Source organism: Scyliorhinus torazame, chromosome 2, assembly GCF_047496885.1.
Source record: "Scyliorhinus torazame isolate Kashiwa2021f chromosome 2, sScyTor2.1, whole genome shotgun sequence".
Classification (NCBI taxonomy): Eukaryota; Metazoa; Chordata; class Chondrichthyes; order Carcharhiniformes; family Scyliorhinidae; genus Scyliorhinus; species Scyliorhinus torazame.
In genome coordinates, this window is record NC_092708.1 from 209,898,612 (window position 1) to 209,914,953 (window position 16,342).

General features: G+C 44.2%; 1 protein-coding gene across 5 annotated transcripts in view; it reads left to right on the plus strand.

Annotated features, from left to right (window-relative positions):
- LOC140395470 (zinc finger protein Helios-like) overlaps window positions 1–16,342 on the plus strand; it is a 419,920-nt gene that overhangs the window by 189,113 nt on the left and 214,465 nt on the right. For 2 of the 5 annotated variants that reach the window (XM_072483265.1, XM_072483313.1), the window contains exon 1: window positions 10,846–11,399. The exons of 1 other annotated variant lie outside the window; for it this stretch is intronic. In XM_072483265.1, the coding sequence (XP_072339366.1) occupies window positions 11,343–11,399 (57 nt within the window). In that variant the 5' untranslated portion in view covers window positions 10,846–11,342. Of the gene's footprint in view, window positions 1–10,845; window positions 11,400–16,342 lie in introns of those variants that run through there. 2 more of the 5 variants (XM_072483257.1, XM_072483302.1) reach the window with 2 other exon arrangements.

The following is a 16,342-nucleotide window of genomic DNA, read 5'->3' on the forward strand; positions in this document are numbered from 1 at the left end:
ATACTTTTCCATTTCTGCTGTACCACATCTGTAGAGTGGGCCGTGTGCTCCCCATACTACAATCTATTAAAAGTTGTGGGTCAGGTGAACTCCATGATACACTTTGGGGGTCTCTAAATACTGGCTCATAACAGCGGGGTAACTCTGGCAGGAAAGTGGTGCAGAAGCTGTAGAGAAAGAGGTTCTCCCCAAGATTGGCATGTCTACTGGCTATCAGACCCAGCAAAAAAAAGTTAAAGACCTGGAGTTGGAGGGGACCTGTGGTCCAGCAACAATTGTGAGAATGGCGGAGGGGGGAAGGATCATCGCCAGTGGGAAAGTCCCAGATGGAGCAGTTGGTGGCCTTCATCAAAGAGGAATTTCACGAGCAAAGGAAGGAGATGCATGGTGGCTGGTCGAAGACCATTGAGAGAGCAGTAGCACCTCTGCGAGGATTGATAGACCAGGTACAGAAGTGCCTTGAGGCACAAGGGTTGGAGAAGGTGGCGTCTGACCAGAGCGATCAGATCATGTCTTTGGAGATGGAGGTGGGGGTCCTGAGGGATCTATGCAAGTCGCTGCGAGTGAACCTTGAGGAGCAGGAGAGCAGGTCCAGATGGCAGTACCTGCAAATTGTGGGTCTGCCAGAGGGTGTGGAAGGACCAAGCGGCACAAAATATGCTGACTGGGTTGGTGGAGGAGATGGGACTGGACAAGGTCCCAGAGGTGGATTGGGCCCACAGGTTCTTAAGGCAAAACCCAAGGACGGAGGAGCCGTCCCGGGCGGTGACTGTGCAATTGCACAAGTTTGTGGAAAAGGACAAGATCCTAAGGTGGGCCAGGGAAAAGGAGACTGTAAATGGGAGGGGAATCGTGTCCGAATATACCAGAACATTGGCACAGAGCTGGCGAAGTGGCGTGCTGAATTCAACAGGGCCAAGGCAGTGCTGTACTGAAGTAAGATTTGGTTTGGAGTGTTGTACCCAGCGAAATTGTGGATCACATTTCAGGGTCGGAAGTACTATTTTGAGATACCAGAAGGGGCCAATGACTTTATAAGGGACCATAAACTGGGGGAGAACTGAGAGTTGGTATGAGTTGGAGGAGCTATATCTGCAAAGATTGGATGTTATGACTCTTTTGTGTTACCGGAGGGTGGGGGGTTTTCTTTGGGGAGGTGTAAGTTTGTAAGGGGGTGATCCTCCCCGCCATTTGTGGTGCTTTTCTTTTTGGAGGGAACGATTTGTGATTTTGGGTGTTTTTCTTTCCAGATAAGGGGTATGTATGGCAGGGCCCATTGGATGGGGTTGCCAGCTGAGGGGTATTCAGGTGGGTAAAGGGCTATTTTGCACTGGTTAAGGAGGGACCGGTGGGGGAGGGGCGAAGGGGGAGGGGGCAGTCGAGCGGGTGATGTCATTCTGGCAGGTAATGCTGGTGAATGGAGGTGAGGTGGGGGAGGAGGTCGTGAGGTGGCCAGGTTGGGGGGGGGGGGGGGGGAGGAAGGGGGAGTGGTGGGGAGGGGGGATTGTGATGTGGCAGAGTTGGAGACTGAGCATGGTCTTGGGTGGGGAGGTGGGCCATCTTGGATTGGCTCGATTTTGGGTGGTATTAAAGGAGGTAGAACAGGTGGGGATGATGGCGGACAGTAGAGGTGAGTAGAGGCGTAAGACTCCAGTTAGATTTGTAACGTGGAACGACCGCTGTTTAAACAGGCCGTTTAGGAAGTCCCGGGCTTTTGCACAGCTGAGGTGTTTGAAGGCAGAGGTGATTTTCGAACAGATGGTGGACCTCCGGGTGAGGGATCAGGTTAGGCTGAGGAAGGGATGGGTGGGACAGGTATTTCACTCAGGGTTTGACTCAACTTCGCGGGGGTGGCCATTTTGGTGCACAAAAAGACAAGGTTTGTGGGGGCCAAGGAAGTGTGGGACCCGGGGGGGTAGATATGGGATGTTGGAGGGGACGCCGGTGATGCTAGTCAACATATATGCGCCGAATTGGAATGCTGTGGGATTTGTAATGGGTTTGCTGGGAACGATCCCGGGCCTAGACATGCACCAGCTGATTATGGGTGGAGATTTTAACTGCGTGATGGAACAGAAGGTATACAGGTCGAGAATGGTGAAGGAGTTGGGAGGGTTTATGGAACATATATGAATGGTTGATCCATGGAGATTTAGGAACCTGGCGGAGGGTGGAGTGGGGAGTACTCCTTCTTCTCACACATGTATAAGGTGGATTTGAGAATTGATTTCTTTGTGTTAAGTTGAGCGGTGTTGATGGGGGTGGTGGAGGCAGATGATGCGGGAATCATGATTTCAGATCATGCGCTGCATTGGTTGGAGGTGAGAATTAGCTCGGGGCAAGTGTAGAGGCTGGGATGAAGGCTAGATTTGGGTCTTTTGGCAGATAAGGGATTTTGCGAAAAGGTGAGGTCGACGATTGGGCATGACATGGAGATTAATCAGAATGTGGCGGTGTCAGCAGCCACGTTCTGGGAGGCGTTGAATGTGATGGTCCAAGGGGAGGTTGACTCATTCAAGGCGCACAGGGATAGGAGTAGGGAGGAGCAGGGATGGGTGTTGGATGAGATAGCCGAGTTGGACAGGAGATACTTGGGGGTTCCCACTAAAGAGCTGTTGGTGGAGAGGAAGAGGTTGTAGGGGCAGTTTGATAGGTTGACAACGGGAAAGGCATTGGGCAGCTACAGAAAGTGAGGGGGGTGCCATATGAATATGAATAGTAAACGAGGCGTATGCTGGCCCACCAGTTGCAGAGTCAGGCTGTGTCTAGGGAAATTCTAAGGGTGTGGCAGAGAAGGGGGAGGCAGAGAGGATAAACAAGGTTTAGGGGGGACTATGAGAAGCTGTACACGGCTGGGCTGGATGGAGAGGAAAGGGAAATGTGATGGTTTTTGGATGGGTTGGAGTTTCCAAGGTTGGAGAAGAGAGGAAGCAGGCGTTGGAGGAGCTGGTGGGGCTGCGGGACGTGATTGGCAGCATTAGGGGGTGAAGTCGGGGAAGGCTTCAGGACCAGACGGTTTTCCAGCGGAGTTTTAAGATGTTTGTTGCTAAGTTGGCACCGCATTTGTTGGGATGTTTAGTGAGGCATTGGAGAAGGGGGAGTTGCCAGAGACATTGACACAGTGTCGATCACATTAATCCCAAAGAAGGGGAAGGATCCGTTGGAGTGTGGGCCATACAGGCCCATTTTGTTGTTGAATACAGATGTAAAAGTGCTGGCTAGGTGGTTGACAGGGAGGAATGAGGAATGTGTGCCAGGGGTGGTCGCTGAGAAGCAAACAGGTTTTGTAAAGAGCCTGCAACTCTCTCACAACATCAGGACACTGTTGAATGTGGTTCTGACTCCGTCAGAGGGGCGGGTGCCGGAAATTGCTGTTTCTATGGATGCAGAGAAGGATTTTGATCAAGTGGAGTGGAGATATTTATTCAGAATTTTGGGTAGGTTTGGGTTTGGCCTGAAGTTTGAGGTGTGGGTGCGTCTGTTGTATGTAGCCCCGGTGGCAAGTACAAATGAGATGAATTCACAGAGTTTTGGACTGCATAGGGGAATGAGACAGGAGTGTCCGTTGTCGTCGTCGTTGTTCGCGTTGACAATTGAGCCTTGGCAATGGACCTTAGGGGGTCTATGGAGTGGCAGGGGATTGTGGGGGGAGCTGGAGCACCGAGTGTCACTTTACGTGGATGATCTGTTGTTGTTTGTGTCGGGCCCACAGGAGAGTATGGGGAGGATCATGGAACAATTGCAGAGGTTTGGCGCCTTCTCTGGGTATAAGTTAAATGTCGGGAAGAGTGAGGTGTTTCAGTGAACACGGTGTGCAGAGTAGCCAATTTGGAGGTATTGCCCTTCAAGGTAGCTAGGGAAAGGTTTGGGGATTCAGGTGACGAGGGAATGGGCTACGATGCACAGATAGAATTTGACATTAGTGGAGGTGATTAGGGTGGATTTTAAGAGATGGAATACATTACACCTGACTTTGGCAGGGAGGGTGCAGGTGGTAAAGATGAATGTACTGCCAAGGTTCCTGTTTGTTTTCCAGACTCTCCCGATCTTTCTCACTAAGGCCTTCTTCCGGAAGTTGGAGACAGTGATTTCGGAGTTCATATGGGCAGGCAAGGTGCTGTGGGTAAAGAGGGCCCTGCCACAGAGGCAGAGACAGGAAGGGGGGTTGGCGCTCCCAAACTTACTGCACTATTATTGGGCCACGAATGTGGAGACGGTGAGGTGATGGTGGTGGGAGGAGGGGGCGGAGTGGGTCAGGATGAAGGAGGAGTCCTGTAGGGGTTCCAGTCTATGGTGATGGCTCCGCTGCCACTAACTCGGGGAAGTATAGGGGGAGCCCAGTGATACAGTCGACGGTTAGGGTGTGGAATCAGGTGAGGAGACACTTTAAGTTGATGGAGATGTCGGTGTTGACGCCATTGTGTGGGATTCATAGGTTTAAGCCGGGGAAAATGGATGGGATGTATGAAAGTGGAGGGAGGCAGAGCTGGAGAGGGTGAATGACTTGTACTCGGAAGGGAATTTTGTAGGTCTGGATGAGTTGCGGGAGAGGTTTGAGTTGCTAAGGGGAAGTGAATTTAGATATATGAAGGTGAGGGACTTTGCGCGAATAGGGTGGAGGGCATTTCCCAAGTTGCTGGAACACACGTTATTAGAGCAGCTGCTGCTCCTGGATGAGTTGGGGAGGGTAAGATTGGGGATATATACGGGTGGTTAGGGGAGCGGGGGGATGAGGGGGGAAGTGGTGAGGGTCAAGAACAAATGGGTTGGTGGGAATAGGCTGGGGACTGTGGTGCGAGACAATGCGTAGGGTAAATTCCACTTTTTCCTGCGCAAGGATGAGCTTGATCCAGTTTAAGGTGGCGCATAGCGTGCATATGACCCGGGCAAGGATGAGTGGGTTCTTCCAAGGGGTGGCCAATGAGTGCAGGAAGTGTGGGCAGGAGCCGGCAAATCATGCACACAAGTTTTGGGGTTGCGAGAAGCTGGATAAATACTGAGGAGCGGTGTTTAGGATGCTATCTGAGATCGTGGGGGTGGAGGTCAGACTGGACCCAATGATGGCGATGTTTGGGGTATCAGAAGTGCCGGAGCTGCTGGAGGTGAAGGGGACCAATGTTGCGGCCTTCGCCTTTGATTGCCCAGTGAAGGATCTTGCTAAATTGGAGGTCAGTTGCACCACTGGGCATGGCGGCCTGGCTGGGGGACTTGTACGACTTTCTCTGGTTGGAAAATATTAAGTTTGAATTGAGGGGGTCAACGGAGGGCTTTGAATGCAGTGGGGGCTGTTCATGACGATATTTGAGGAACTGTTCATTGTGGGGAGGTTGGGCGGAGGGGGGGTAAAAAGAGGAAAAATTGTACAAACTGTGGACTGTGAGTTTGTGGAGTGTGTTTGTATATGTTGCTGGTTTTTTTACACACATTTGGAATAAAATACATTTAAAAAAAGAGTGGAAACCTTTTCGGAGGGATTTAAACATGGAATTCCAGGCTTGAGTGACCAAGCATCTGATTGATTACAGTATATAGCTCAAGAACTTTGGAAAGAAAGTAAGGTTGGAGATGGAGTAATAGTTCACAAGAAAAGTGGGTTCAAATCATGTTTTTGAGGTTCATATGTTCATAAGATATAGGTGCAGAATTAGGCCATTTTGGCCCATTGAGTCTGCTCCATCATTAGATCATGGCTGATCTCATCCTGGCCTTAACTCCACCATCCTGCCCATTCTCTATAACCCTTCAACCCATTTCCAATTAAAAATCTGTCTAACTCCTCCTTAAATTTACCCATTGTCCCAGCACCCACCGTATGCTGGGGTAGTGAATTCCGCAGATTCACAACCCCTTGGGAGCAGTAGTTGCTCTTCAACTCGGTTTTAAATTTACTACCTCTTATCCAAAAACTATGACTTTGCGTTCTAGAATGCCCCACAAGAGGAAGCATCTGCTCCACGTCTACTTTAAGTGAGGAGTGATGATGGCTGACTTGAAGGGGAAGATAAACTGCACCTGTTGGTTGGCAGTTTGGTGAGAATAAGGTCAAGGGGTGGTGGGCCTCATGAGCAAGGTGAATTCAGAAAGGGCATTAGGGGAAAAAGTAGAAAAACTAGACAAAGATATGCAAGATGTGACTAGAGAAATTGCTAATAACCCGAAGAGCTCTCATAACCTGAAGAGCTTATCAGAAGTGCATGATGTTTCATGATGATCACTTATAAGAAAAACATTATTTTCCATATCAATGGAAATAACACATTTATATTGTCTCAAGCATGTCAAAGATAAAGCTGATGTTTTAAGTTAAAATCAAACTCCTTCAATTAGCCAACTCAGAAAATAGGGAAATATTTTAACCTATAATACAGTAGAAACTACTGACTTCTCAGTTTCTCTTTAATTGGATACCACCAGACCTGCTGAGCATTTCCAATATTTTCTCTTTTTATTTCAGATTTCCATCATCCCCAATATTTCCTTTTGTAAGCAACTGATTTCACCTTGTTCCCCAGTGAAAGATACTCTCAGTTGCAATTAACTCATGCTAAACCTGGCCAAAACACACTCTATTGCTGCTACCCAACAAAAAATCATTACATGTACAAAATCTAAATTTGTCAAAAAGACCTGTATGCATACAGTCATACAATTGAGAATATGTTTTTTGACCAATATCAATTTGCAATAAGTATCAGATAGCCTCACTGTGTCCGGCAGTAATTTACTTTAAGTGTCTATGAAGGTAGCTATGTTCAATAGGAAACAAATTTGTCTGATAATATGTTAAAATGTTGAAATGTTACTTTAATGTTTAAATGATGTGGAGATGCTGGTGTTGGACTGGGGTGAGCACAGTACGAAGTCTTACAACACCAGGTTAAAGTCCAACAGGTTTGTTTCGATGTCACTAGCTTTCGGAGCGCTGCTCCTTCCTCAGGTGAATGAAGAGGTATGTTCCAGAAACATATATATCGACAAATTCAAAGATGCCAGACAATGCTTGGAATGCGACCATTAGCAGGTGATTAAATCTTTACAGATCCAGAGATGGGGGAACCCCAGGTTAAAGAGGTGTGAATTGTGTCAAGCCAGGACAGTTGGTAGGATTTCACAGGCCAGATGGTGGGGGATGAATGTAATGCGACATGAATCCCACGTCCCGGTTGAGGTCGCACTCATGTGTGCGGAACCTGGCTATAAGTTTCTGCTCGGCGATTCTGCGTTGTCGCGCGTCCTGAGGGCCGCCTTGGAGAACGCTTACCCAGAGATCAGAGGCTGAATGCCCTTGACTGCTGAAGTGTTCCCCGACTGGAAGGGAACATTCCTGCCTGGTGATTGTCGCGCGATGTCTGTTCATTCGTTGTCGCAGCGTTGCATGGTCTCTCCAATGTACCACGCTTCGGGACATCCTTCCCTGCAGCGTATGAGGTAGACAACGTTGGCCGAGTCGCATGAGTATGTACCACGTACCTGGTGGGTGGTGTTCTCACGTGTAATACTGGTATCCATGTCGATGATCTGGCACGTCTTGCAGAGATTTTAATGTTTAATATTAATAAGGATAATGTGGACAAGAAAACGGTGCAGCAAGAGAGAACGTAAACTGAGAACTGCATGCGCATGATGAAATGTAAGCAATTGCTAGACAAAAGCTTACGCAATGATGCCATGATATCTAGGTAATGGAATAAATAGTTTTAACGGGGCTAACGGAAGCACCGAATTGTTACAATTTCACAAAAAAAAACACAAGACCACAGAAGGTGAATGTAAAACTCTAAAAATGCGAGTGTTCCATTATTGCATAACTTGGAAAGTACAGTTACCTGTAAAGTAGCCCTGGTGGTTTTGGTTGGGTGTGGTTCAGTTATGGAAAACCATACACCGCAAAAATGAACCAGTGAGAAATTCGAATTTTCTCATTGGAGAGTAATAACGGTCCCACCAACTTCAGACATTCACAAATCGGAAACTTCTATACTTAGATAAAATCGAATGCAACGAATTGCTCGTCTGATGTTGGTTTGAAAGCTTACCCCGCATTTCAACTTTAACGTTGTCCTACTTAAAATCCTCACAACAATGTTAGATATTCTTCCGCTAAGGTAGTTGGTCGGAGCATTAGAATAGGGAACAACTGCCCTTTAATAGCATCGATTCCATTTTGAATGCAGTCGATCAAAGCTTAAAATATTACACAGGAACATTAATTTTAGTGACATTCATTTCGTGCCATTTTAATGTTTTAACTCCCGTTAAAGAAGTTATCGTTTTAAGAGTAGGAAAAACGCCTTGGAACCATTAGCAGAATTAATCTAAAGAGAGGCAAGCATGGATACACCATCAAGCTAGGTCTATATGCACATGTATAAGAAATGTTTAGAAAATATAACTGCAGTTTTTGATTTATACTGCTGGTGGCGATCAGTTTACCAGATTACTATCCTGGCGACTTGAATGTTAATAATTTCTTAAATTATCATTGAGTTGTTAATCGCAAAATATAATGGTGCACCTTTCGGAAACAAGCCAGGTATCTTCGGTAATCTGGGATTTACATCCCAAGTATATCGAAGAGAAATTATTGCAGATAGTACAGTATGACTGTTAGAAAAACATTGTTTGGTGTCAATTTTTCGATCAGTCCTGAACACTTAAGGTTGTAGGGATTTGTAAATTGTTGTTTTAGAATGAACAACAAGTAAGTAAACAATTGACTACCATATTCCACTCATCTATTCTTTCCTCACGATTTTGCATAAAAGCGTGTACATAAGATGTTACATATTCCGAATTTTGGGTGAATCCATGATTGTAATACCGGGTCACCGTCTTGGACTTGTAAAGCAAATTGGGGAAAATGCTTGGGTTCGGACCATCACACACATCAGTTTCTCGACAACAATTAGCGGAAACGATAGCTTTGTTTCAGAGTTCGGGTTTTGTTTGCTGAAGTGCCACATTTGCGTTTTGAAATACTGCTTAAAATAACCTTACTCTAATTTTCGCGAACTATTATGCTCTTAATTTATTAATTCCTGAATACAATTTCAGTAACATAGTCCATTTTAAAAAAATCCAATTAAGGGACAATTTAGCGTGGCCAATCCACCTGCCCACATCTTTGGGTTGTGGGGGTGAGACCCATGCAGACAGGGCGGTGGGGGGATGTGCAAACTCCACATGGACAATATTCGGGGCTGGGATCGAACCCGGCTCCTCAGCAAATTATAGTGTACAGACCTGTTAAATAACCATTCACATGAATTATAAAATACGATGGAAAATTATAAAATACGCTGGAAATTAAAACTGTAACAAAAACTTAATTTAACACTGCCATCACTTGTACCAAATCAAAGCAAAATACCGCAGCTGTTGGAAATCTGAAATGAAAACAGAAACTGATAGAAATACTAGGCAGGTCCAGCAGCATCTCTGGAGAGAGGAGCAGAGTTAACAGTCAGTTAACAACCTTTCATCACTTGCACCAAGTCTGTGATTTGTTTGGAGTATAATTGTATTAATTCACCTGAAATCTCTCTGAATTCCATAATGCCACCAGGTAAAACTTGAAAGATGGTATTGTTGCTGTTTGGACACAGACTCACTGTCAATAATAACTTGCATTTATGTTGCGCCTTTAATGTAGTAAAGCGTACCAAAGCATTTCCCTAAGAGTACAGTAAGAAGTCTTACAACACCAGGTTAAAACACAGGGCAGCACGGTAGACAGTGGTTAAAACTATGGCTTCACAGTGCCAGATCCCAGGTTCAATTCCCGGCTTGGGTCACTGTCTGTGCGGAGTCTGCATGTTCTCCCCGTGTCTGCATGGGTTTCCTCTGGGTGCTCTGGTTTCCTCCCACAAGTCCCGAAAGGTAATTTGGACATTCTGAAATCTCCCTCTGTGTACCTGAGCAGGAGCGGGAATGTGGCGACTTCGTTACAGTAAGCCTGTATTATGCTCCGAAAGCTAGTGATTCTAGATAAACCTAGTGTTGTAAGACTTCTTTCTGTGACCACCCCAGTCCCTCGCCAGCATCTCCACATCCCTGAGAGTAGTCAGGCTAAAACTGACACCCAGCCAAAAGAGAAGACATTACGTCTGGTAGCTAAAAGCTTGCTCTGAGCAGTAGGTTGTAAGCAGTTTCTTAGAGGAGGAGAAAAAGGTGCGGAGAAAGGAAGAAGGATTTCAGATGATTGAAAGCCAGTCAGCAATAGAGGGGCGAAGGAAGTAGGGAACATAAGAGGCAGTGTTCTCAGAGGTTTCAAGGGAAGGGCAAAGCCAGGAAGGAATTTGAACAGCAAAATGAGAATTTTTAAATTCAAGCGTTGCGATATCGGGAACCAATGTAGGTTGGTAAACATAGGGGCGATGGGAGAACGGAGTTTTGTAACAGCATAATTGATGATAACCAGATCTCAAGAAATTCAGACTGTTCAAGCTGTTCGTACTGCTCCCAAAAAGTGGGCCATCTTTCCATGTGCCTTTAACATTCCTGAGTAGGTAATCTCAAGTTTAATTTCTAAAAGTCTTTGGTCCTCTAAGATTTCTTCTGCATACACTTACATAAACGCTCTCGTGTGGATTTTTCTCATATTATTCTCAGTTTTGAAAGCGAAGTTCATCAGGTTGTTTTATTCTTGGAACCTTAAAACGTTCGCAACCCGGAGCATCCTTATTTTTTTCCTATTCGCCTCAAGATTTATCCCCTTCCCCTCTCATCCCTTAATATTGGAGCTGTCCTGCATTATAAACTTTGACCCTTCAATGAGGTTGATACAGGGTGAGTGCCAAAATAGGTTTTTAAAGATCCGAGTAGAATTCACACGCTTCTGATACATGAATTATAGCCCAGTTCTAATGGAAGCAAAAACCTTTACACGTTCGTCTTTTGCACCTGCCAGCTACTCGTTACCAAAGACTTGTTTTACTAACGGACAATATTGCAATGATTAATTCGGCATAATATTTTGTTATTTTGCGTTCAATGCTCCTTAGCTAACTATACAAATAAGACGAAAATAATTTTTTTTTCTGTTGCGCCAGAATTGGCAAACCTCGCACTGAAAAACGTAATTGCAGCTGAAATTACTGTCTGCAGCCATTGTAACCTCACATTTGGACGTTGCAGTTCCTGGGGGGAAATACAATGGAGTGGTGCGGTACGGAATCCAGGAGCTAGCGTGCAGTCTACGGCCGTTTGTAACCAGGAAGCGGGCCCTCTCCTTCAGGAGTGAGCCGATCCTGACAGCGGCCTCCACCCGGGAAGGCGCCGCCTGGCATTGCGATGCAGTTGGCTACTGGAATTGTTCAAGGGGCAGCCGCCATCGCAGTAGGATGTGGCGTTCAGGAGTACGCCACCAGCTCACCGGGGGAGAGAAGCTCATTCTGCAGGTAAATCCCTCACCCTAGCACGGAGGCGAGGCCAAGTCAGACCACTTCAAGCCTGCATTCCCTAAGAAAGAATAATGTACTCTGCTTTCCGATTAATGTCCTTTCTTCCTTTGTGTCAGCGCAAGCAGGAGCGATTCAGGCAATGGCCTCTTATAAAATCTCAGCACCAGGGCTGCAATCTCTTTAGACTTACCAACCTGATAAATATTTTAAAAGGATCAAGACTTGGGCAATGTAAAGCCAAATTCTTTAAGAATATAGGGGCTGTTTTAGACCCCCAGAAGTTTTGTCAATCACTTAATTTATCCTATTTGAAGCACAGATACTGTACTTTAAACCAAAAGGCTATACATATTGTTGAAATAATGATAAATTGTTTAGAAATTATGATGTGTCACCTTATTCAATAGATAGGATGACAGGGAAACGATAGTGTAGGTGCTGCAGAATTTATTCTTTATTCAGCATATTGGGAAGTAATTTATTGGATTTAATTGGTATCGGTACTCCTGACATGATATCTGATTTCACATGTAGGAACTGTAGAATTTCACAGCACAGAAGGAAGCCACCCGGCCCATCATTGTAACTGGACAGCTGTCAGAAAGAACTATCTAGGTGGTCCAATTCGGCACACTTTATTAAAATTTTAGATAGAAAATGTATGATGAATTATATTCCCACCCATTGTTTCTAATGGGAACACATGTCTGAATGACCTCTCAATTTGCATCAGTAGTAATCATCGTGCCATCAGATTTCAGTTGGCTGGGAGAATTACTGCTGCAGACAATTTGGTACCTGCTGTAAGAATGGGGTCATTTTCAGGTATAAATAAAGGTTTTAGAAATGGAGATTGGGATGTGTTGGATGGTGGTAGTAATAGGGAGAGAAAATAAGGTTATTTAAATATATCGTCAGAAAATCTTGCATTTTCGATTTTCATAATGAGAGTATAAACTGAGCTGAAATCTAAGTGACCTTTTTTCATTAATTTACCGGATATGGGCATTGATGGTTGGGCCTGCATTTATTGCCAATCCCTACTTGGCCTTGAGAAGGTGGTGAAGAGCTGCCTTCTTTTTTTATATAATAATAATAATCTTTATTGTCACAAGTACGTTTACATTAACACTGCAACAAAGTTACTGTGAAAAGCCCCTAGTCGCCACATTCCGGCGCCTGGTTGGGTACACAAAGGGAGAATTCAGAATGTCCAATTCACCTAACAGCACATCTTTCAGGACTTGTGGGAGGAAACCTGGAGGAAACCCACGCAGGCACAGGGAGAACGTGCAGACTCCGCACAGACAGTGACCCAAGCCGGGAATCGAACCTGGGACCCTGGCGCTGTGAAGCAACAGTGCTACTCACTGTGCCACTGTGCTGCCCACTGCAATCATTTGAATCACTTAAACCACTGCAATGCATGTGATGTAAGTTTGTGAGGGAGTGAGTTCCAGGGTTTTGAGTCATAGAGTCATAGATGTTTACAGCTTGGAAACAGGCCCTTTTTGCCCAGCTTGTCCATGCTGCCCAGTTTCTATCACTAAGCTAGTCCCACTTGCCTGCATTTGGCCCATATCCCTCTATACCTACCCTGCCCATAACTGTCTTACCTTTTTAAAGAAAAAAATTGTACCCGCCTCTACCACTGCCTCTGGCAGCTATTTCCAGATGCTCACCACCCTCTGGCTCAATGACAGTGAAGGAACGGCGATATATTTCCAAGTCAGGATGATGATTGTCTTAGAGGGGAACTTCCAGATGATGGTGTTTCCATGTGTCTGCTGCCCTTGTCCTTCTAAATGGTAGCGGTCATGGGTTTGGAAGGTGTCATTTAAGGAATGAAGGTACATCAGGAAAGTAGCCTCACAAATAAATATTTCGTAAAGTATAAAACAATGCCAAGATTACATGTAAAGAAACAGCTGAAGCTAACTAAAGCCACAATTGAATGTCAGAAAGACATTGGGGGAAAAAACGGATCAGGTGGCATTCCCATGGTAAACATTTTGTTAGAAGCCAGAAAAGCCACAGAGTTCATAGATTTAGCATGATGGTTTGAATTGAGGAGGAGAATGTGGCTGAAATGTTAAATACATATTTTGTATTCATTTTCACTGTTAAAGGTGATGCGGTGGCAGGTACAAATGCTTTTGACATTGACCTCTTAAATGTAAATGCATAAATGGCCTTAGCTTGGTTTAAGGCACTAAAGATTGATCAGGAACCTGAATCTGATGACATTTAACCTTGAATGCTTCAGAAAAACCGGAGAGGTACTCTGCATGCCATTAATTTTGCTGATTAATAGTTTTTTGATATCTGGACTAATTCAAATTGACTGGAGGGAAGCTCATGATCACAAGTTTTTTTCATTTGTTCAAGAGATGAGGGCATCACTGATAAGACCAGCATTTAATAACCATCTCTAATAGGTGGTGATGTACCTCCTTCTGGAATCACTGGTGCCCCTGTGGTGTAGGTACATGCAAACTGCTATTAGACAGGGAGATCCAGAATTTTGATCCAGCAATAATGATGGAATAGAAATATATTTCCCAGTCTGGACCGCGTGTGACTTCGAGAGAAACTCTCAGTCAATGGTGTTTCTATGCACCTGCTATTTATTCTTTTAGGCATTAGAGGTTAAGGGTTTGGAAGATGCTGTTGAAAAAGTATCGGTGAGTCTTTGTTGCATAGTTTTTAGATGGCACCCACAAAAGCCAATGGTTGGGAGTTAATTTGTAAGATGTGGATGGGGTGGCAATCGAGTAGGCTGCTTTTCCTTAAAAGTATGAAACATCTTGAGTGTTGTTGGAGCTGTATTCATCCAGACACGTGGAGACTTTACCATCACAATCCTGTTCTGTGCCTTATAGATTTTGGAAAGAAGATTAATTAATCATCAGCAGTTTATTTATCTGCTGACCTGCTCCTGCAGCCACAATATTTATGTAGCTGGTACAATTAAGTTACTGGTAAATGGTGAACCAGAGGTCTTGCGGAGCGGAACCAGAAGCTCCGGGTTTGAATCCCACCCCAAGGAAAGTGCATTCATAATGTGATTAAATAGGTTGAGTGTGTCAACTCCCCCTCACCCCAGGATACTTGTGGCAGGTGGATTTAGTGATGGTAATTCCATTGAATGTCAACAAGAGGTGGTTTACACTCTCATTAGATATAGCCATTACTCAACATTTATGTGTTGTGCATGTTACTTAGCATTTATCAGTCCATGCCTGCATATTGTCCAGGTCTTGTTGTTTAATGTATAGATTGCTTCACTATGTGAGGAATTAAAAAGAGGAAATGACCAATTTGTACCAATAAATCAGAAGGGTTTTTTGGGGTAGTGAATTTATTAAAATCATTTCCCTCTGATTTGAGAAAAATCCTTCAATATTAACTTTTTGCTGACTGAAAACTAAGTCCAGAGTGTACGAGCACTGCATCTGTAATGCCAGGAAGCATGTTGACAATGACCATAGCTGTGTTATTAAAATGATTGCAATCACAGAAGAATTGTGATATAACAATAATAGCAGAAATTGAAAAATGCAGTTTTAGAATTTTAATTTAAATGTCCTTCATTTTGGGCAGTGGTTTCTAATAACCTGGAGAGGTGACAAGTGAGTAAGATTCCCAGATTAGCACAAAAGAGGGCTGTGCCCCTGTAAACTGATTAACGTGACAAATTAGTGGATAATTGGAACTGATAGATGTTAAATACTTTAATTTTCAGAATCTTTTCAAAACAGTGCTGCATGGGCAGCTATTGGGAAAGATTCTATCATGCTGGATTGACGGTCACGTATATTGTTAGAAAGGAAATTAATCAAAATCTCAGATCATCATTAGTGGGAGTAAATCTGCACTGGGCCAGGACTCCAAGAAGCCCCACAAAATTCCTTATCATCACAATTGCTGTTCACCAGCTACATATATTGGATGAAGCCAGTTTGCAGTTTTCAAGAAAATGTGGGTTGAGTTGATCACTCAGGTCAGAAAATAAATTCCAGGCCAAATAAGGGGCATGGTCCAAAGTATGCAGTATGCATTTGGGGTTTGCAAACTGTAGGCTTTGTACCTTTGCTAGTTCTTTGGAAGAGCTATCCAATTAATCACACTCCCATGCTCTTTTTCCACAAGCCCAGAAAATGTTTCACCTCTGAGTATTTCATTAATCTCTTTGAATGTTGCTACTGAGCTGGCTTCCATCGCCATTTCAGGCAGTGCATTCCTGATTGTCACCACTCACTGTGTAAAAATAAAATGTTTTCTCATGTCATCTCTGATTCTTTTGCCAATTACCTTAAATCTTTGTCCTTTGGTTGCTGACTCTTATGTCACTGGAAACAATTTTTCCTCATTTACTCTATCAAAGCCATTCATAGCTTTGACTACGTCCATCAAATCTCCACCTAACCTTCTCTGTTCTCAGGAGAACAACCATTGATCTTTTAGTCACTCCACATAACTGAAATCCCTCATCCTTGGTACTATTCTAGCAAATTTCTTCTGCACCCTTTCCTAGGCCTTAAGATCCTTCCTAAAGATGTTTCTCCCAGAAGGAACACTGAAGACTATCCAATGTTTTATAAAGGTTTAGTATAACCTCCTTGCTTTTGTCCTATATCAATAAGACCAACCCAACAAATTATAGGTGATAAATCATTGAAGATAAACAAATAGTGTAATGAGGCAATTGGACAGGAACATGAGGATTTTAGTTGATAGGAAATAAGAATATATGATGGGAGATATGAAGAGATGGAGAAAGTAGAGAGGAAATGGCCCAAGTGACAGCCAGTCTTGGTGCTGTCAGTTATCAGGGTAAACTTGGTGACTTGGCCTATTTTCATCACTGAAATACAAAGGATATATGATTGAAGCTTTTAATGTTAAGACTCTATTTTATTTTATCCGCTCATACCTTA